The following is a 22,712-nucleotide window of genomic DNA, read 5'->3' as shown; positions in this document are numbered from 1 at the left end:
TTGCAAATGTTCTGTTATTGAATGTACCAATGAACATAAGTCTCCATAGACTTTCGGCATCTGAGCTACTGAGGACACCGTGATTGAATTTCTTTTATGAAAGAAATGTGCCGAAGAAAGTCGGTAAAGTGTTTTTATTTTTACATATTTTTACTGCTTCACAAACAAGGGTCATTTCAATGCTGGATTTACACAAAAGATTAACATGACAGTACATGCTAATCGATGAGTTGAATCAATTTAACTTAAATTTATCCACTAACCATTCAGAAACATCTAGTTTCATTCTAAAAGTTGTAACTTCTTCCTGAGTCTCTCCATCAGTGTCCGATTCCTGTTCGAACAGGCTGAACACCGCTACTGACAATTTCTTACATTTTGTCTGCGTGAGATTCTCCAGTTTTGTTGTTTTTGAGTATCTTAAGCATGAGCTGTTAAAGCTCCGCCCTCTTCTGGAAAGGGGGTCGGGAACAGCAGCTCGTTTGCATTTAAAGGAACAAACAAAAATGGTGTGTTTTTGTTCACACCCAAATAGGGGCAAATTTGACAAGCTATAATAAATGATGGACAGTTTGAACTGTAAGTTTCCATTTTGTCAACTAGAATAAGAATGAACTGTAGCTATTCAGATGGTTCACCTATTTCGCTTTCTCTTTCACTCTTCAGGACACAGTGTCTGTTCACAGACCATCTTTCTATGCGGACAGGTTCTTCAGGTTCATGAGCACTACTGTATTCAGAAAGACTTCATGTGAGTGAACTGATTCTGAGTTGCATTTATATTACTGAATCACATAGATTCATTTCATGTTCTGCGTGAAGAATTAATGATAAGGTAATAGGGATGCATCAGTTTTAAAATTCTGACAGATAAGCTGATAAATATTTATTGTAATGACTGGTAACTGATAAATGACTGCTATTTGGGCTATATAAATGAAAAATAAAACAACAAAAACTAAAATGAATCATTTTAAATGCTTCAAGTTAATTTAGGCATCACAGCATAATGTAGAGTATGAAAATTTACTTTGAGATTCTTAAAGATTACATATAACGGTGTTATTATTTTATTAAATAATTTGTATTTTTAAGAGATTTATGAGTGTTAGATGATGGCAATGTAATCTAAATGTAAAAAAAAAAAATGAAGCACACAAAATGAAATATTCTGTACCAATACATTTAAAAAACTGTATTATCTGCCTATAACCATCCCTATAAAAAAAGGTACTTTAAAATGTGCTAAATTAAAGGGTTAGTTCACCCAAAAATGAAAATAATGTAATTTATTACTCACCCTTATGCCGTTCCACACCCGTAAGACTTTAGTTAATCTTCGTAACACAAATTAAGATATTTTTGTTAAAATCCGATGGCTCAGTGAGGCCTCCATAGGGAGCAATGACATTTCCTCTCTCAAGATCCATAAAGGTATTAAAAAAATTCATGTGAGTACAGTGGCTCAATATTAATATTATAAAGTGACAAGAATATTTTTGGAGTGCCAAAAAAAACAAAGTAACGACTTATTTAGTGATGGCCAATTTCAAAACACTGCTTCATGATGCATCGGAGCACAAATGAATCAGTGTGTCGAATCTGCTGTTCGGAGCGCCAAAGTCACGTGATTTCAGCCAATGGCAGTTTGGCACGCGATCTGAATCATGATTCGACACACTGATTCATAACGCTCCGAAGCTTCATGAAGCAGTGTTTTGAAATCGGCCATCACTATATAAGTTGTTATTTTGTTTTTTGACGCTCCAAAAATATTCTTGTCGCTTTATAATATTAATATTGAACCACTGTACTGACATAAACTGATTTAAATATGTTTTTAGTACATTAATGGATCTTGAGAGAGAAAATTTAATTGCTCCCTATGGAGGCCTCACTGAGCCATCGGATTTCAACTAAAATATCTTAATTTGTGTTCTGAAGATTAATGAAGATCTTACGGGTGTAGAACGGCATGAGGGTGAGTAATCAATGACAGAATTTTCATTTTTGGGTGAACTAACCCTTTAAATGTAAAAAAAAAACAAACAAAACAAGATATAGATATATGTACATAATAAATATCTAAATAAGATTTATATTTTTAGTAAAATCTTAACCTTAACCCTGCTAATGAAAGAAATGACAAACTTCACCTACTTTCATGATGCTAATCAAAGACATATTTTTAATATGTCTTCAACTATTTTTAATATTTAAATGCATTTGTAAACCTGTTTTTTTCAGCGTTAAAATCCTCTCCATCAAAAAGGGGTCGTGGGGGTCTAGCCGCAGCCAAATATGGTGGGCCTGGAGCGGCCTGGTCGGCCAGCCAGCTGCCGTTCGTGAGAGACGAAAACATCTACGACTTGAGAGGAGCCCGTAGCTTCCCCACACTGGATGATGATGGTAAACAATATGCAAAATATATTCTTCATTCTCAACCTTGAGGATTCATTGGTTTTAGTCACATATTTAAATTCTGCCTGGTTTCAGGTCGGGCCGATGTGCTTCCCTGCACCCCTCCCTCATTCGAGGAGGCCACCACAGCCTCCATCGCCACCACGCTCTCCTCCACCACCTCTCTGTCAATCCCAGAACGCTCCCCCTCGGACACCTCCGAACAGCCGCGCTACAGGTAAGACTCTGTCTGTAGCTCTGTAATATTCCAGCGTAGCGGCTACAATAAACTCTCTGTTCCATTCCGTACAGGAGACACACCCAGTCCAGTCATGAAGAAACGTAAGTAAAACAGAGCCATATGTTGTTGTTCATGTTGACTAACCTAAAAATCCTACTTTTTAGAAGTGAACAAAGACATTGTTTTTTTCTTTTTGTCTTGTTTTTATGTATTTTTTGGCTTGCGTTGTATTCATCTTATTTATTTTCTTCTGAAAGGAGTTAGCCAACTGGACTACTTGGACTTTTGAGGGGGGTTGTGTGTGTGTGCGTGTGTGTGTGTGTGTTGTTTTTACCTAATTTTTTTATATATTTTTTTTTTATTTAGTCTTTATCAGCCATTTTTCTTCTGCTATATATACGAATCGCTTTTTGCGATGAACAAACCAAAATTAGTCTGAACAGACCGAGTTTATGTTTCATTAGCAGACTTTACAATGTTTATTCCCCTTTTGGGCTTGATCTTCTTAATGGAAGGGGAATAACTTGTTCTTAGTGATGTTCGTATGGTTTAGCTGAGCCCTCTGCTGGTGTTGTTGTAGAATGCAGGATGAGGACCAGCAGACCATCACAGTGGAGGTGGAAGTGGAGGGAAGATACGACAGCGAGCCCACCCTCGTGGCTCCCCAGGTATCGCCGGAGAACAGGTACGCACTAAAAACTGAGAAACTACCTGCACAGATATGAGCACTTATGATATATTTACTTTTCAACACTAGATATTCTTAAACATGTGTAATGGAATTAAGGGCAATGATTTAAATGCAAACGCACGGTGTCGCTGAATGAAGAGCAGTGTGGGTGTAAGATCTGGGGTATCATGGGAATGAGGAACATCTGCTCCATTCAACTGAGCTCACCTGCTCAAGCTCCTCATAGTGATGGCAAAACTACACCATGGAAACTGCCACAAAGGAACATAACCAAACAGGAAGTGCTTAATCACACCGGCATTAAGTAACCAAACGTTTTTGTGCTTGCCAGAAGAAATAGTACATCCAAAAATATAATACAATAACTTATAATAATATAAAATAATTATATAATTTAATATTATTTATTAAAATCTAATCTAAATAACTATACAAATGTGCTGCTAACTAACAAATAAGTTGAAGTCCTAAAATTACTAAAGCTAAAATAAAAATAAATTAAAGCTATATAGAAATAATTAAAAAAAAACCTAATAAAACTGACAAAAGCACATAACAGTTATTAAAACTAAAATTAAAATGAAAACTGAAAATATATATATAAAAAAATCAAAATATTATTAAATACTATAATAGTATAAAAATGATACTTGAAAAACACTGCATACAACAAAAGCATGACCAGGGGCTGTCAATTGGACAAAAAAAGCATCATAAAACTACAAAAAAAAGTGGCCCATAAGATTTAAGCTCTATATTCCAGCTCTTCTAAAATCATTCGATAGTTGAAGAACAGACCAAATTGTATGTTTTATTCACTAAAAATCTTTAAAATCTTGTTTTTTTACAAGATGTAATATAAGTCTGAGGTGTCCCCTGAATGTGTCTTTGAAGTTTCAGCTCAAAATATTTAAAAAATTTTAACTGCCTATTTTGGGGTATCATTAAATATGAGCCGATTTATGCTGTGTGGCCCCTTTAAATCTCGTGTTCTCCACCACTTGCCTTAATCAGTGCCTAAACAAAGTTTACACAGCTAATATAACCCTCAAATGGATTATGTGAGTATTGTATACTGTTATATTGTTTACATTTGATTCTGAATGAGTTTGATGGTGTTACATGGCTAACGGCTAATGCTACACTGTTGGAGAGATTTATAAAGAATGAAGTTGTGTTTATGAATTATACAGACTGCAAGTGTTTAAAACTGAAAATAGCGACGGCTCGTCTCCGTGAATACAGTAAGAAACGATGGTAACTTTAACCACATTTAACAGTACATTAGCAACATGCTAACGAAACATTTAGAAAGACAATTTACAAATATCACTAAAAATATCATGTTATCATGGATCATGTCAGTTATTATTGCTCCATCTGCCATTTTTCGCTATTGTTCTTGCTTGCTCACCTAGTCTGATGATTCAGCTGTGCACATCCAGACATTAATACTGGCTGCCCTTGTCTAATGCCTTTTATAATGTTGGGAACATGGGCTGGCATATGCAAATATTGGGGCGTACACCCCAACTGTTACGTAACAGTCGGTGTTATGTTGAGATTTGCCTGTTCTTCGGAGGTCTTTTAAACAAATGAGATTTATATAAAGAGGAAACAATGGAGTTTGAGACTCACTGTATGTCATTTCCATGTGAACTCTTGTTATTTAACTATGCCAAGATATATTCAATTTTTCATTCGAGGGCACCTTTAAATAACTTTTGATTTCATTTTCTTTCCCACATGTAGTGAAGCTCCAGAGACGTTTCCAGAAGCCTCGTCCTCCTCCGTCCCAGCAAGCCCCAGGATAGTCGTAGAATCTGACAGCGCCAGTCAGGCCTCAGGCTGTACAAGTCGTGCCTCTGTGGATGAGGATGATGATGTGCCAATTACAGACATTTATTTTGTAAGCCCTTCAAACTCATCTGAACTAAAAATGTGTATCAAAAACTGCATGAGAACCACCCGATGACCTAATGTCAAAGCATAAAAGAACATAATCAGATGTGTCTGCATTTGCAAAAAATCATTATTTTTGTCTTGTGTTCCAGTGAAAGTATCTAAACATCCTTAAAATGTGATAAATTTACTAAAAAAGCAAAACAGCTAGATATTAAGACTTATTAACAGAATAAATCTTGAATTAAGTTTATTTTTGTAACGCATTATCAAATATTTTTCTATTTAGTGAGGTTTATAGTTAAAAATACAAAAAAAAAAATACTTTAACTTTTTTGACATATTCTAAGTTTTTTATTTATTTATTTATTTGATTGATTGATTGATTGATTGATTGATTGATGTTCATATATTTTTACTGAAATACAAGGATGATTGCCTGGGTCATATTTTATTTTTGAAAGAAAAAATAAACTATATGTTGCATAAAGAAAAATGAAGAATATTTTAGAACCAATAAAATTTTTTTGCATTATTTTTATGACAATTATGAACATTCCCCCAATTTTAACAATACCATTAAATGTCATGCTCAGTATTGCCATGCGAAAAACTAGGAATGCACAATATATATTGGCCACCATGTCAGTATTGGCCGATTATATCATTATTTTTAATGTTATCGTTATCGACCCGATAAGAAAATTTGGCCGATATATTAAAGCCGATAAATAATTGATTATTTGCTTCAGCTTAAACGCTTCAGATGCGCACTGTTCACCATGATGGTTTTGAATTGCTTGAAATATGATTAGAATCACTTAAAAAAAAAAGGAAAATACAGTTAAGTTCAAAATGTTGTATAAAAAAACTGTTGTGAATTCTTTGTTTGCCCGTGTTTTAGCACCAGGAAGAGCACATCCGCAACGGAGTTACACCTTCATGACATGAATAAGTGTATTTGTGTATATATCTGATAATATAATGTAATTTGTGTATATATCTGATTTATCTCATATAGGTTGCGGTTGAATAAGAATTAACATACCAGTGAGCTTACCGGTGATCATCTTTAGCTTCAGCGCACGCAGCTCAAGCAACGATGCACAACATTAATAACTATGATTGGTCATATACATAACATTATAAAGAGAACAGCATTTTAATAAAATGTTGTGAATTCTTTGGGTTTAGTTACCATCTTTCAGCCAGTAACCATGAAGAGCGCATTCAGGAGTTAAACATTCTGATTTATGTTGAAGTGTTTGGACCATGGCTTTTAATGGTGAGACTTTTGTTTTTGTAATCAGCCTCTCAAAAATTATATAAAAATTTGGATTACGATTTATCGGCCAAAATATCGGTTATCGGTTTTCAAATATGAAGAGTTATCGGTATTGGCCAAATTTTCATATCGGTGCACCCTTTGAAAAAAAACAAAAACAAGAATGTATTATTTTAATTGTATGTATGTATATATTATGGTACTATTTGATATACTTTTCATTTAATCTTTTTAATTTTTATTTAATAATAAGAAAAATCATGTTCAGAGCTCAGAAAATCTCAGAAAACATCTACATGCATTATGATATTGAGAATGAAAATGAGGTTTGTTTTTTAAATAAGAATATAATTGTCATGGAAATAATGTCATAATGATACTAAGAAAAGATTTTATTCTTTGTAATATTTTCTTCATGCAAAAATACATTCATTTTGGGGTTAAACATGACCATGACATGTTCTTGATAGACTTTGTGAGTAGGAAACAGTGCTAATGTGACCATTGTTGAATTAATGGTGACTAAAGGAAACGTCTCCAATACGGGACAGAAGACAGAATCTCACAGAGGGTCTCTGTTGGCACGTGGGTGGGTGGGTGTTCGTGTGCAGAGGTGTTAGGAGCTCCTTTGGCTCTTTATTTTTATCTTCAGTTTCTGTATGAATGGAAAAGACCCATTTAAATGAAGAGTCCTTTTGTTTATTTCTAAACGCTAACGATATCATTATGTGTGTGTTATCTTTGAAAAACACCAATACAATAGACACATTCTGACCCATGAACGACAAAACAACTGGATGCATCCACGAGGATGTTTCTGAAAAAAGCCAAGAAAACTGAGAAATGGTGATCATTATAATTTGTTAGACAGACTGAGGCCCTTAAACTCAGTTGTATGCTGAAAAGAGCCCTAGAGACACGCAAGCGCCACCTCTTGAATTATTCATCTATTAACACCCTGCACCAGCTGCTCCGTCACTCTTTCCTCTTATTAATGGAGCTGTCAATTTTTTCATTTATCGGCTGCTAAACTGCACTCCATCTCCTTGACTTTTTCCATTACCATTCTGCCATCTTTCATTATTTGTTTGCCGTCTCTGTCCATCTCTCTTTCTCTGCCTCTTGTAAGTTCTCTGATGGCAGCGTCTGTGTTTGTCAGCCCATCTCACACAGAAGAAGGCACAATGTAAGTTTTTATAGCTTAAAGCAGTTGAAACTAGTTTTAGAGGTAGTTTTAGAATTGATTGGCTCTAGCTAGCTTCTGAAGTTCACTGTTTTTTAGACTGTTATAGCTTTTTTTTTTCCCTACCCTTTGACTATTAGAATTAAACAGGCTGTTTTTGTTACTGTACCTTTAAGACTTTTTTATCCAAATGTGCCCACCATAATAAGTTTGAAATTGTTTTAAAAGATTTGAGGTAAACAATTGCATCTGCTCAGTTTATACAACCATATATGTCAAGTCACAGTCTCAAAGATTACAGTACGTTGTTCCAACGTTGTGAAAATGTTTACATAGTATGGTTAGTACAATTTGCCATTATTTTCCAACTGTTTCTAAGACACAGGAAACACAATCAGGTGACATAAAAAGACCAAAATCACTCCTTTATTAGTTAACTAGTTGCTAACGTGATATTAACAAGCTTTGTGCCTGTTTTATCAATGTACCTGGTCTTATTGTGCAGGATTTAATAGAAATGTTTAGAAAGATTTAATGAATGTTTTATACACTGAAAAAAATGGTGTAAAAACATTTTAGTGAAAAATTGTGTAAACTTCACAATTAATTACAAAGAAACTTCAAAAAATATAGAATCAAATGTGAAATTTTCAAGTAGACAGACTGAATTAGAACTTTGGAAAATATTTTTTTACAGTGTAGTCTAGGATCAAAATATAACCTTCTCTACGACTGTAATGACTTTTCTTCTTGGATGATGTAATAAAAGCCATGTGGGTGGGGAAAAAATAATAGTAGCCATAGCCAGTAATATAAATGTTAGTTTTTTGCTATTCAATCAAATCCTGATGGATAAAATTCCTGCCCTACAGTATTTCCTATTGATTATTCTGTTTGAAAATACTTACATAGTTATATAGTACTAAAGTAAAACGTGTTGCAAATGCCGTATTTACATTGTCCTAACGTTATAGTTTGTGATTCTGTTTTTCTTTCACTTCACTTCTTTCTCATTCAAAGTTTCTCTCTTTTTTGAGTCACCAGATTACAGCTGTTGTTAATTCATAAAGTCTAGATTTTCATCTTTGTAGCTACAAAAATATACATTCCAATAAATGTATAGTGAACATTATAGAAGAATACTTTACAGTCTTAACAACAAATCTTTTACTTGTTTTTCTGTGTGGCCACGAATTAAGAATTTGTACCCGCAAATTAAGAATTTGTTCTCTGGTTTTTGTAAATTGTGGCCACTATTTATTAATTTGTTCTCTCGTTTTAGTTAAATCATGGCCAAGAATTAAGAATTCGTTCCTGCGACTTATTAATTCGTTCCCTTGTTTTAGTAAATTGTGGCCACGCTGAACTAAGTTGTTCACTCGTTTTGATTTAAAAGGTTAGTTCACACAAAAATGAAATTTCTGTCATTGATTACTCACTCTCATGTCGTTCCAAAAGGCATAAGACCTTCATTCAACTTTTAAAGACAAATTAAAGGGATAGTTCACCCAAAAATGAAAATTTGATGTTTATCTGCTTACCCCCAGGGCATCCAAGATGTTGGTGTCTTTGTTTCTTCAGTAGAACACAAATGATGATTTTTAACTCCAACCGTTGCTGTCTGTCAGTCAAATAATAGGAGTGAATGGGAACTTCTACAATAACAGTAAATAAAACTTGCTTAGACAAATCCAAATTAAACCCTGCGGCTTGTGATGACACATTGATGTCCTAAGACATGAAACGATCGGTTTGTGTGAGAAACCAAACAGTATTTATATAATTTTTTACCTCTAATACACCACTATGTCCAACGGCCTTCATCACTCGATTCGTTTGGTCTGATCGCGCTCTGACAACGGCAGTGATGTCTCGTGCATATACTTCAATGAGAGCAAGACATCACTGTCGCTGTCAGAGCACGATCAGACCAAACGAATTGAGTGATGAAGGCCGTTGGACATAGTGGTGTATTAGAGGTAAAAAATTATATAAATACTGTTCGGTTTCTCACACAAACCGAACGTTTCATGTCTTAAGACATCAATGTGTCGTCACGAGCCGCAGGGTTTAATTTGGATTTGTCTAAGCAAGTTTTATTTACTCTTATAGTCCAAGTTCCCGCTGACTTGCATTATACCACTGACAGGCCGCAGCGGTTGCAGTTAAAAATCATCATTTGTGTTCTACTGAAGAAACAAAGTCACCTACATCTGGGATACCCTGGGGTTAAGCAGATAAACATCAAATTTTCATTTTTGGGTGAACTATCCCTTTAAGAAATTTTGATGAAATCCAAGGTTTTTTTATCCTCCATTGAAAGCAACGAAATTACACATTTAAGCTCCAGAAAAGTAGTATAAAACATTTTTTAAATAGTCAACGTGACTACAGAGGTTCAACCTTAATGTTATGAAGCGACACAAATACTTTTTGTGTACAAAAACAAAACAAAAGTAACTTTATTCAACAATTTTTCCTTTTCACTGTCTGTCTGGTATGCAGTTGCCACAGTGCTGCGTTTCAGTGTTTATGTCCGAACGCCAACTCGTTATTGGCCGGCTCCTGCATCAGCATCATAAGCATGCCTCGTGCTGCTCACGTGAACAGCCGTCGGCCAATGCTGAGCCGGACGTAGAACCTGGAAGCGCTGCAACAAATTTGTCGAATAAAGTAGTTATTTTTGTTTTGTTTTTGCGCACTCATAGCTTCATAACATTACGTTTGAACCACTGTAGTCACGTTGACAATTTTAACAATGTTTTTACTACTTTTCTGCACATTGAATGTGGTAATTTCGTTGCTTTCAATAGAGGATGAAAAAACCTCTCAGATTTCATCAAAATATCTTAATTTGTGTTTCAAAGATGAACAAAGGTCATACAGTTTTGGAACGACATAAGGATGAGTAATTAATGACAGAAATTTCATTTTTGGCTGAACAAACCCTTCAAATCAAATCAAGGGAACAAATTATTACAACGATTTAGCAAAACTAGGGAACAAACTATTATATTGTGCACACAATTTACTTAAAACAAGGGAATGAATTAGTAAAAAGTATTAGTAATTAATGGGAACAAACTGTTAATTCGTGGCCACTCTATACAATTATTTTTTCACTGCATGTCATGTGTGAAGCTCCATATCTATCTCTAGCCACTGCATTTCTAATATTCCTCTCTGGCACTCTTGTCTTCCTGTCTGTCTTTCTTTTTCTCTGCATATTTCTGCTGGCTGCCTCTGTGTGTCTCCATCCCTTCTGGCTCCCTCTGCTGTCTTGGTTGTGTACTAGCAGCCTCCAGAAGACAAAAGCTGGGTGTATTCTCCTCTGCACTTCAGCACAGGGTCTAAGACCCTTCCAGAGGACGAAGAGGAGAGTGAAACAGTAAGTGCGCACCGTGTCATGGTCGTCCTGGGTTTATAATTCTTAATATTGACAGCTGAGGTTTATTTTTTGCACATTAATTAATTTACACCTGAGCCTCAGTATTCAAACACTGTTATTGTGTCCCAACAGTAATCAGACCTCAGGAGAGAGGAGCAGCTACAAGGTTTGGAATCCTCAGACTCGTCACGTTCGGAAGCTCTACTGGTCGGATGCTACTGTCGGAATTTTCCAGCTTCATTTTCATCGTTCTATCACCCACTCCACAAACAACACCAAGCGAGTAGTAATGCCAATGTCCAGATGTATTTATAAGTAAAAATTAATATATTTGTTTAATTATTTTATTTTGTTTAATTGTTTTGTTTTTCATTCATTGTCTAATTTACATACTGTGAGCGTGTTCTACGATTTGAGCTCTGGGACGTAAGACTCCTCCTAAGAGTGGGCTGTATGCTATTTTTTAATTATTATTATTATTATTATTATTATTATTATTCTTTTGGGCTGTAGGTTATGTGACCTTCATTAAAAAAGAAAGAAGTTTTATAGTTAATTATGATTTATTTATGCTACTCTGGTTGTTAATGCACTTTGGTTATCAGGTAGCTTTGTTCCCTCACTGTTGAAAAAAATACAAATTCATTTGTTTTATTTTAAATTAATCTGCATTGCAAATGACCCCAAATGGCAGTTCATATTGTGTTCCATTTCTGTTGCAGTCCTCTAATACTTTTAATATATATTCATCAGCTAGCAATAGTTCAATATTTTTTTATACATTCTCCTATCCATAAAAGTTTTAATTACACCAAATTTAAATCTGTTTTAAATATGCAGATTCCCCCCAAAGTCATCAGGGCTATAAAGACATGTTAAGCCGGAAGATGGGACCAAACTTGATATGTGGGAGGCCAAATATGTAAAACAACTTGTTACCATATCACAATCATTTCACTATCAGAAATCTTTAAGTTCAAAAATTTTAAATTGTAAATCCGTATGTATAGAAATTGTGTGTGTGCCTATGCATTGAGCGTGTTTGTGGGTTTGAGTAAGTGAGTGTATCATTTTACAATGAAAGTGTGTGACTGATTCTTATAATGTGCAGTGGCCAGTTGCTATTGATATTGCTGTTGTATCTAAAATAAAAAGGCTACTGCAGCAATATATTTGTAAAGTGTAGCGCACACTTATTTTGGTTGCCTTAATTATTTTTTGCCAACCTAAATCCTATTGTAGTTATAAAATATTCACTGATTCAGTCTTTTTTTCTGGTTCACGAATGATAGTGTCTTAGAGAATTTGTATATAGATCTTTAAATACATATAAAATATATTTTAAATGTTATTTGAACTTTTATTTTGTATTTTATTTTACAAAAGATGTCCTATCCTAGGTCTACCCCCACCCACCCATTCTTCCAGCGTCAAGGACATGCGCCATTTCTTGTAAGTCTAGGCTTTCTTTGTATCGTATGTGTAAACTTTACAGTTCGGATTGTAAAGTCTATACGGTCTCAGACATACAACTGTATCAATCGCTTACTCTTCCAACAGTTGAGCTGTGTTTGTGTGTGTGTGGTCAAAAAGCTGTGTGCCCCCCTCAATATCAAGAGCATGACAAAACGTGAGTCTACTTACATCGATGTACAGCAAAGACATTTATCCTACAAAAAGACCACAACCAATGGACCGATGTGTGTACATTGTTCAGACCTTTAAAATAAATACAACTTGATTCACAGTTTTCTTGTTGATTTTTTTTTTATTATTATTATTATTTGTTTCTTGTACCATTCAGATTTTAAACAGAAGTTCAATGGAAAAAAATATCTCAAATTAGATGACTAAAACTACAATATAACCATGAATTTTTGGTTTTGATTTGGTAAGTTTTACTATTTATATCTTTTGACCATAATGCAGCAACATAGTGTCGGCCCAGATCCGGCCCACATCTGGTCAGCATGTAATCCACATGTACCAGATGTGGGCCGGATCTGGGCCACACTATGTTGCCGTTTGGGCGACTACAATAAAAGTTTTGTGTATATTTTAACATAAATGCCATTAAGTGAATTATACAAAAAAGCACTGGGAATTTTTGCTCTTGTCACTCCACTTCTGTGTTCTGAGCATTTAAAGTGGTAGACTCATTATAAACAAAATGTTATTATGGTCCTGCCGATTTAAGAACACCAGGGGCCTCATTTATAAAATATACATACTCACAGATTCCAATCCAACAATCCAACCCTCTCCATTGACTTTGTATTGCGTGAAGCTGCCTCATCATTTCTTGTTTCTAACAAAAGAAAGAACAATGCCTAAAAGCTGCTGTATGACAGGGTATAGCAAACAAGCTAAAAAAAAAAAACCCAGAACTAAGTTTTAAGCTACCAAACTGTAAAAGCCAGCCTTTAAGGAGACAAAGGTGGATACAGGCAATAATACATGACGCATCAGCAGGAAGAATGGGTAAATTGTGGGATCCTGACACTCAGTATGCCTCAGAATACCTTTGTGTGCAGTAAATATTTTGTCACTGCCAAGTCAAATATCCAAATGTCAGTTTTATATATTATATTATCGCCGATTACGTTCCCCTCCAGTGGGCATAGTACTCTGACACATTGCGCTCTGTCTCAATTGCCTGTATCCACTTTTGTGTCCTTAAATGCTCGTTTTTTGGGGGGGGGTCGACAGCTTATGAAAACTTCTGGGTTTTTTAGCTTGTTTGCTGTACACCGTCACACAGCAGCTTTTAGACATTTTGCGTGAACCAGCCTTCTTATTTCTGACTTAAAAATAAATAAAAATCAGAACAAAGACAATGGAGAGGATTGGATGGTCAGAATTGAGAGTTATGAGTAGAACTCACAATTCTGACTTCATTTCTCACAATTGTGTTTATATCGCTGTTCTTACTCTCAGAATTGCATGAAACAAACTTGTAATTGCCAGTTATGAGGTCAGAATTGCATAAAAACCCAATTATATTTTTTATTTAGTGGTGGAAACGAGCTTGACTTTTCTAAGAATTGCAAGTTTATTTCTCACAACTCAGAGATGTAAACTCGCAATTGTGAGAAAAGCCAGAATTGTGAGACAAAGAATTATTTAATGGCAGAAACAAGCTTCCATACTGGAGCACTCAGTCTGCAGGTATTAGATAAAGGATTTGGACATCAAGTGGTACCCTTTTATGTTAATGACATTAAGGGGCATTTACAGGGCAGATCGTTTACAATTTAGAAATCATATTAGAGAAATGATCATAAGATCAAGCGTAAGATGGTTTCGATGCAACATTTTAAAATAAGGCCCCAGCACATTGATCTTGCTTAACACTACATGAAAATGTAATAACCAGAAAACAGATATATGAATAAATTTCAGAGAAACTGCTGGACCATCTCAGTACCAACTTTAGTTCATTTGCACCTTTAACTTTTTTTTTTTAAACAAAGTGCACAACTTTATGGTGAGGGTCAAATTGACTCCAATTGGACTAATGCAATACACCAGAAAAAAGGTATTAAAAAATTTTTTTTTAAATTAAAATACTTTGAATGCATTACAAAAAAAGTTTTATAAACCATTTACCATTAATTAAATGCAAGTACCCTCATAGCAGGGTTGCCAGTTTTGCATAACAAAGCCAGTACATTTGCTTTCCCACAGAAAACTGTAGACTTGGCAACACCGCTTCAGAGGGTAGTTTAGAAACTGACCCGCAAATACAAAAATTGTGCGCACGTACCAGTGCCTTAAATTATGTAAATTTTCACTAGCCGCACCAGAAATGCAAAGATAAGGCCAAACATGACCAAAAAAGGACCACACATCATCACTATGTAGGTTCTCAAAGTTGAGATTTATTAGCAAACCTTTAACAAAGGCAATTTCTTGGAAAGCATCACAATAAAAAGTGGGGAGAAAAAGAAAAAAAAAAACATTTGGTCTCTAAAAGTCATAAGCAAAACTAAAAGTGTACCATTCGGCACAAATACAAATATGTAACTTGACAAATTATTTGGAAAGCATAGTGAGTGGGGTGGAGGGAATCAATTGTGGAAGGCAAAAGATGACTATTATGCATTTCTATCAATCCTGACGTCAATCTCTCGCCCATTTAGCCGGTAGCCGTTCATAGTACGACAGGCTCGCTCTGCAGTCTCAGGACTATCAAAGCGCACCACACCACAGCCCTTGGATTTACCGTTCTCCATCTTTATGTCCGCATACTGCACAATGCCTGTTAGAAAAACGCACGATTATTTGATTATATGATTAATGAAATGAGAAACAATGCAGAAAATTGATGGGTTTGCTAAACAGAGAGAAAAAAAAAAAAAAAAAAGTCTCACCACATGAATTGAAAGTGTCCTTCAACATCTTCCAGGTGAAGTCAAAGGGCAGCTGTAAAAATAGACAATTACATTATAAATATAGATCTCTTCTGCTGATGTTACAAAGGCTGTGTGGGCCAATATAGCCCACACTTTTTTTTTTTAAAAGATATTAATAAAGAAATGCAGGAAAGCAAGATCAAAAGCTTACATTTCTGACAAAAATCTGGCAGCCCTTCCTGGCATTGGCTCCACCAGCCCCTGGCCCTCCTTGTCCAGACCCACTGAAAGGAGTGCCAAAGTTGCCACGGTCCATATCAGCAGGTCTGTCAAACTGACCACCGACACCACCAGAGCCCATACGATCCATGCTGGTACCCATGCGATCAAGGCCCGAGGAAGGAAAGCGGTCCATGCCACCGGAGCCCATGCGGTCGAAGTTTGAACCCATTCGGTCGAGGCCAGCATTCATCCTGTCCATGCCCATAGGAGAAGCAAAGTCCATTCCGCCACTCATACGATCCATGCTGGACGGGCCCAAGCGATCAAACCCACCAGGGCCCATGCGGTCCACACTGGAGCTCATGCGGTCAAGGCCTGATCCCAGCCGATCCATACTGGGCCCTAGCCGGTCAAGCCCTGAACCCATTCTGTCAAAGCCAGTTCCCAACCTGTCCAGATCCGACATGCGGTCCATGCGATCCATTCCCATTCGGTCTATTCCTCCCATGCGGTCCATGCCACCACCAAGCCGGTCCATGCCAGAATTCATACGATCCATTCCCATGGTGTTTCCTGGCAATCAATTAAAAAAAAAAATTGAATGTAACTAACATCTTCTTAAAGATAAAGTTATCGTTTAATAAATGTAAATGAGGAAAGATTAAGCGTCACTAACCCATTCCTCGGTCAAAAGAGTCTCCGAAGTTGCTACGGGACATTCCCATGTCATTACGGCCACCAAATTCTCTATCAAAGCCACCACCAATTCCACGATCCATATCTGCTATTAAAATAAATAAAAGTTTCAAACTTAAAACTGAACAGCAAACAAGATTTAAAAAATTAAATATAATATAAAGTAATTTAACACATTTACCATTCATTCTTCCCATTCCAGAGGGTCCAAAACGATCCATGTTGTTCATACCTCCTCCAAAATTATCAATCCCTGAAATATAACATTTTAATTACATTTTCATACTATATAAAACTATGCAACGAATACCACCCCCAAAAAAAAAAAAAAAAAAAAAAAAAAATATAGAATTCACAATCCTTAGTACATAAAATAAGCTGCGACTTAATTGAAAAATATATATGTAAAAACACTGAAGATAATTCAGTACTCTTCTGCTCACGAGTTACGGCACAGTTAGTGTGTAGTTGCAGTTTCGATACCACCCATTCAAATGGACCGACCACCTTTGAACTAAGGCATACAAATCATAACCCTGCAGGTTTCTTCCAGATCCATAAAAGTGTCCAAATCAGGCAAAAAAAAAAAAAAAAAAAGGCTGATGAGATGTCCTGAGAAACACATACCTCCCACTCTACCCATGCCACCAAAGCCCATTCCATCCATTCCTATGGAGAAAATTAATTCATGGAGAGGGGTGGGGAATGATGGTCAGTGTGTACAAACAAAAACAATCCAAAAAGTTCAAAAAGGCAACAAGCTTTTACCTCCTGGGCCCATGTTGCCCATTCCACCCCGGTTGAGCTGGGTAGCATCAATGGGTTGACCACCGGGTCCCAGACCAAGACCGACACCGCTCAGACCACCTGCATGAGATTGTGGGAATTGGTTTAGATGGAAAAAAAACTAGACATCTATTCAGATGCCAAACATGCATATGAAGTCATCACTTACGAGGAAGTGCTGGAGGACGATCTGGGGGCGCAAAGTCACCTTTGGGAAGGGATTTCTCATCCTGAAAAGACAATGACCAATGTGAAGGGGCAGATCTTAAATAAGCTTACATTGGCAATATGACTAATCGCTAAACTTATGTGATTACTCACCAGTTTGACGTGCATGACCCTGTTGAAGAGGAGCTGTCCATTGAACATGGCTAACATCCATTAAGGAAAACTTTAAGCATTGCACATTTTATATTGCACATTAAATAACCTAAATTCCAACCAGTACCACATATCAAAAGCTACTTTGAAGGATACAGACTGCTTGAACGGCCTCAATGGGCATTTCAAACGTAACCGTTCCCATGCCTCTGCTTTTTCCGTCCTTATCCTCCAGGATATCAGCACGCACAACCGCTCCAGCCATTCCAAACACCTCTTTGAGCTTCTTCCAGCCAACCTTGTAGTCCAGCTGTGTAGACAGATGCCATATGTATAGTCAGAGGTCACGTTTCAAAACTTGAAGTTTGGTTACACAGTGAATTCAAAGTCTTACATTAGCCACAAAAATGGTGCTTCCGATTTTTCCAGACTGGAGTCCATGGATAATCTCATTGGGAATGTTGGGGTTGTTCATGAGACTGGGAGGGATGTTGACCATTGGAGGAGCACCAGGCCCTGGACCCATCCCCATCCCCATGCCTCCACCCATGCCGCCTCCCATGCCACCTCCCATTCCTCCACCCATGCCTGGGGGTCCGCCGCCGCCACCACCACCCCCATGAGCGCGATTAGCTTCACGCTGGGCAATCACTCCATCTGGATCCTGAGAGATAAACAGACGGATTATTTATAGTTGGGCTGAAGAATCGACAATAGAAATGCACAGAGAAATTGAATGTCACCAAAAGACTGGAAATAGATCCTTTTAGCTACATTCTCCAAGTTTTATCTACAAGATGCACTCACTTCTTTGACCTTGAGAGGACGACCATTCATGACATGTTTGTTGACTTTCTCTACAGCCTTTTTCATGAGTTCTTCAGTTCTGAACTCAACCACACTTTAAGGAGGAAAAAAAATAATGTTAAGAGTTGTGAAAAAGCAGAACTGACACATGAGAAATGATCAATGGGCTGAATGATACTTACGCACAACCCTTTGTTCAGTCAGCACACCAGCCAGGATGAACAAACAAATACAGGAATGAGAGAGACAATTAGAAAAAAGCCACAAGACATCATTGACAACTGACTCAGGAAACATTTTTAAAAAAATTCAGGCACACTAAATTGATAAAAAAAAACAAATATATTCATATAATACTTCTCTGTGGTGTTCACTTAGTGCAAAACAGTTACATTTAGCGCATAATTACATCCAAACTCAAAATGGCTGACAGGATTAATTGACGACCAGAATACACAACCGGCCTTCAGTTCTAATTACACATTCAAGCTCCATTTCTGTTATCTCACTAGAGTCGCTCAACAAATCATTGACGCCATGTTATCCTTGTTTAGTTACTGAACACCACCTGAAGTCCGAAATGAGACTCGCAGTGCAATAAAGCTACCTCTAAAATCAAACGAAAACCAGAATTACTATATAACTGGTTCCACTCAGAACCGCAGTCGGCGTCCATTTTTGTTCGAATGCCACCCAAGACAACACATTTTGAACTCTCAACCCAGTCATGAACATCCCACATTAAAATCTAAGAGTACATGTAAGAACTCAAGCGGACAAAGGGAGGTTCGTCTCTTGCACTTACCCTTGATTTGCCTTCTCCGTCCATTAAGTGTTCCACGTACGTTACCTCACCCACTACAAATCAGATTCCAGACGACACACACCAAGGGGAGAGAAGCCGAGAGAACAATTGGGGTTTAGAGCAGACACAAACGGGGGGACGGTGAGAGTGAGCTCGGCCTGCGAGTCCAGAGCCTCCTCCCCCAGCACCTCAGCAGCACAAATTCTGGTACAGGTCTACAAGAAGCAAGCTGTAAAAGGTTTTAAGGTAAACTTCTTAAGCTGTCCTTGCTGGGATCCTCAACATCCAAGACTGACCAAAAAGATTTGACCTCCCGAGCCATCGAAAATTGGATGGATTGCCAACTATGGCCTTTGTTGGACGTCAATGAAAACGTCTTTTAATGTTAACACGTCTTCGGCTACCTCCAAAACATTCAACACACCTAAACCGTGTCGATAAGTAAAAAAAAAAAATAACTAAAAAAAAATAGCTAAACCTAGATAATAAAATAAATGTTTTAAAATTACAGAAACTGGAACCTCATCCACCTGGAACCAACTTGGCTTCCCAACTAAACAATTGACATTGAGACTCTTGAATTTATTCGATTAGCCAAACCAGCTCCAACAAGTCCCGTTGGATGAACACTCAAGAATAGGATTAGATGCTGACTTTGCATCCGATGAGACTGCAAACCCAAACAAGGTCTAGTCTGTTTGTCAAAAACTACATCGAAGAACCACCTGGCATTTCTCCAGCAAGAATGTCTGTCCATAAGATAAAACAAGGACCAGCTTAAGAAGCTGCTTTACTCTGTAGACCTGTACCCCCAGAAATCAATCACACATCCATTTTTTTAAGGGCACAATAATGAAGATCTGCTGCAACAACATTCACTCTGGCAAACCTAAAAAAGAAAATGCAATTTAATTCTACAAGCAACAATTTCCACATGAAATTCCCCATGCGTAAGAATCATTAGGCATGGAGGGGGTACTACACATGGATTGGGAAAAATGTGACCACTCATGGGTTGTTCTGAAATACTATCCAACAGGTTAGGGTGAAATCTACACACTTTCTCCAAAGCCAAAGAGACCGATTGATGGCATCAGATTCATATGAATGGATTATACTCGGTTCTAAATGTATGTGTATTTCGCACATAAGTTTAAAAGTGCCATCCAGCCACATTAGCAATCTTGAATAATTTAACATTTTCCACAACAGCCTTTTTCCTTCAAGACACTTTTCAAACAGCCTTTTTTTCCAAGACCACTTCCCCATGATGGGATGTTTATCCTCTGACCTAAAGCAACTGTGTAGGTGGCCACCTTCAAAACCCCCAAAACTAAAAAAGGTCCTAACCTAACCTAGGACATACAACCAAACAGCACAAAACCTTACCTTTTTCCTTCATGAGATCTTTTAGTGTTTGCCATTTAACATCATAGGGAATGTTGCTGACAAACACACGATATCTCTTATTGGGGTTTCCATAAGGTTCAAATCGTCCCCCGCCACCACGCTTCTGGGGCCTCTCCTTTCTGGACTCATGGTTGGACTTGCCATTCACTGAATTTCTGTATGGAAATTAAAATGTGCAAATCAATAACATTCTCAACCAACAACAGGAGATAAAACTACATTTTATGGGAGTAGATAATTTTTTTACTTTTGTTCTATGGAGTTTGAAATTTTCCACCCTAAAGTTTAAAGACTAAATTTGTGACATGTTTTCTATGTTCTAGAAATAAAATGTATTTAAAGTGTAACATTGTGCCTAAATTAAGTAATCTAGCTAGTTTGAGACATGAGAGTATGAGTATGTTTAAACTTGCAAATACTATAAAAAAAAAAATATATATTGTTTTATTTATCCATCTAACAACCTGGGCAGGTTGAGATAGGTGAAACTGTTAGAAACCGTAATAGTACATAAAATCTAAATGTACCATCAATTTAATGAATAGTAAATGTTTTTATAAAAAAAAAAAAACTTTAAGTGAAGGGTTTCTGTTAATGTGATTTAAAAAAGCAATTCATCATATCTAACGAGGGCAACAAACTGAACAGACATGCAACTAATTTAGGCCAAGCAGCAAACAAAGGAGACCCATCTTGTGCTCGTTTCCCAACAAAACGTCTTCCATAAGTCACTGCATGCTTTATTTCGTGTATAAAACACGTTTCACGTTGCATGAGGTTTCCTTAGCTCGATTCCTGCCGTTGTGAAATCAACGACTCTTTGTTTCAGCAGGATATGAACCAACCAAACGAGTTTATCCTTAATGAATAAACGCTGATATTTTACTGCAACTAAACTACTGATTATGAATTTTATTACTATTATTTTTTTAAAAATGCACTATGCATCTACTACTTTTTTAAATAGTAGCAAAATATGGAGGGGGAAAAAACAAGGAGTTGTCGCGTTACCCTTGGCCTGGTTTCTCTGGTGAAGCCTCAGTCGACATTTTGCCTTCAGATGTTCGCCGTTCTCCTTTTTCAGATTAAGCTGCTCTAAACCACTCAAGCTAGGTCTAGATAACGATAAACGCTAATTTAAAGTCTTAAAAACAATGCTCCGTCGTGTTGCTCTCCCGGTGAGGTGAGGTGTCGCCACTACCGCAGAAACTGTTGAGACGCTGTTTGAGTCCTTCACCTGGTGAAATGGCGGCGATGCAGAGGGAGCGAAGTTGATATTGGAGGCGAAGAGAGGCATGATGGGAAATAATGTGTGACGCGTTCTAGTTTAAAACTCTCTAAACGGTCCTAGTTGTTGTCATAAGCATCATATTATGACATTAATAGGCAGATTTCTATTTACAAACAACAGATTTCAACCTCTTCTTTGTTATCTGAAGATCTATGGAAATAAATGAAACAAATACGAAATTAAATGTTTAAAACATAGACTGTAAAAACCACATTCTAAACAAAGAGTGAAATAATCATGAAATAATTCATTATTTATTATTAAAATGACGGTTTTCCCGTGATTTCCACCACGCTGAACAATTTTGCTCCAAATAATATATTTTCAGTGTCGATAACAGTGTTCGGTAAAAAGTCTGAATTGGAATATGTGTGAAGAAAATCAAGTTTAATTGTGAACAGAATATTGTTGTCACTTCTATTCAAGCTTTAATGTTGTCAAATTATGCACGTGTGGAAAATATTCATTTGTATTTAATATACACATAATGCTAATTATGAAGGTATCTGTTGGCTATCTTGTTTTTTTCCAAAATTTAATTTCCATCACAGAATGCTATTAAACAATACATAACTTGTGATGTGGAAGAAATGACACCTTGGTGGGAAAATTCATGACCATCAAATGCACATAGGCATTTTGGACAACATCTAACATGTTCCTGGATCTTTGTTGATCCTGGAACAACATTCCTATCAACCAATCAGATTTGAGGGACACGTTTACCATTTATGTCAAGTTTAGGCTTGCAACCTGGGTTAGGTGCTTCCACAACAGTGTTATTCAACTATCATTTCCCTCTGATTTTAGGGATAATTTATAGGGTTAGGTTTAGGTGTTGGGAAAAGGTTAGGACTAAATATTCGGATAGGAATGTTGTTCCAAAATATGTTGATCCAGGAACACGTCTTACTTGGCTAAATCACAGT

The 22,712-nt window shown here is 36.7% G+C and overlaps 2 protein-coding genes across 8 annotated transcripts in view; one reads left to right on the top strand and one right to left on the bottom strand.

Moving 5' to 3' along the window:
- Window positions 1-12,800, top strand: part of pip5k1ca (phosphatidylinositol-4-phosphate 5-kinase, type I, gamma a) — a 41,633-nt gene extending 28,833 nt beyond the window's left edge. For 2 of the 4 annotated variants that reach the window (XM_067396100.1, XM_067396102.1), the window contains exons 11-17: window positions 667-751; window positions 2,248-2,409; window positions 2,497-2,638; window positions 2,713-2,742; window positions 3,222-3,326; window positions 5,085-5,241; window positions 11,001-11,144. In XM_067396100.1, the coding sequence (XP_067252201.1) occupies window positions 667-751; window positions 2,248-2,409; window positions 2,497-2,638; window positions 2,713-2,742; window positions 3,222-3,326; window positions 5,085-5,241; window positions 11,001-11,129 (810 nt within the window). In that variant the 3' untranslated portion in view covers window positions 11,130-11,144. Of the gene's footprint in view, window positions 1-666; window positions 752-2,247; window positions 2,410-2,496; window positions 2,639-2,712; window positions 2,743-3,221; window positions 3,327-5,084; window positions 5,242-11,000; window positions 11,145-11,222 lie in introns of those variants that run through there. The other 2 variants (XM_067396101.1, XM_067396103.1) reach the window with 2 other exon arrangements.
- Window positions 12,801-14,943: 2,143 nt separating this feature from the next.
- On the bottom strand, window positions 14,944-21,761 carry hnrnpm (heterogeneous nuclear ribonucleoprotein M). 4 transcript variants are annotated; one of them, XM_067396096.1, is made up of 16 exons: window positions 21,504-21,761; window positions 20,472-20,647; window positions 19,083-19,135; window positions 18,460-18,467; window positions 18,278-18,371; window positions 17,865-18,134; window positions 17,627-17,780; window positions 17,471-17,520; window positions 17,319-17,379; window positions 17,132-17,230; window positions 16,991-17,032; window positions 16,545-16,616; window positions 16,344-16,448; window positions 15,657-16,240; window positions 15,464-15,515; window positions 14,944-15,351 (listed from the first exon to the last, which is right to left on the bottom strand). In XM_067396096.1, the coding sequence occupies exons 1-16, from the start codon at window positions 21,539-21,541 to the stop codon at window positions 15,188-15,190; spliced, it is 2,022 nt and encodes a 673-aa protein (XP_067252197.1). In that variant the 5' UTR covers window positions 21,542-21,761; the 3' UTR covers window positions 14,944-15,187. The 4 variants fall into 4 exon arrangements, with proteins under 4 accessions (XP_067252197.1, XP_067252193.1, XP_067252196.1 ...); XM_067396092.1 differs by lacking the exons at window positions 20,472-20,647; window positions 21,504-21,761 and having other exon boundaries at window positions 16,344-16,451; window positions 18,460-20,457; XM_067396095.1 differs by lacking the exons at window positions 16,991-17,032; window positions 20,472-20,647; window positions 21,504-21,761 and having other exon boundaries at window positions 18,460-20,457.
- Window positions 21,762-22,712: the final 951 nt, after the last annotated feature.

This window comes from Chanodichthys erythropterus, chromosome 10 (genome assembly GCF_024489055.1).
Source record: "Chanodichthys erythropterus isolate Z2021 chromosome 10, ASM2448905v1, whole genome shotgun sequence".
Lineage (NCBI taxonomy): Eukaryota > Metazoa > Chordata > Actinopteri > Cypriniformes > Xenocyprididae > Chanodichthys > Chanodichthys erythropterus.
Note: the sequence above shows the minus strand (reverse complement) of the source record. Positions and strands in the feature narration are given on the sequence as shown.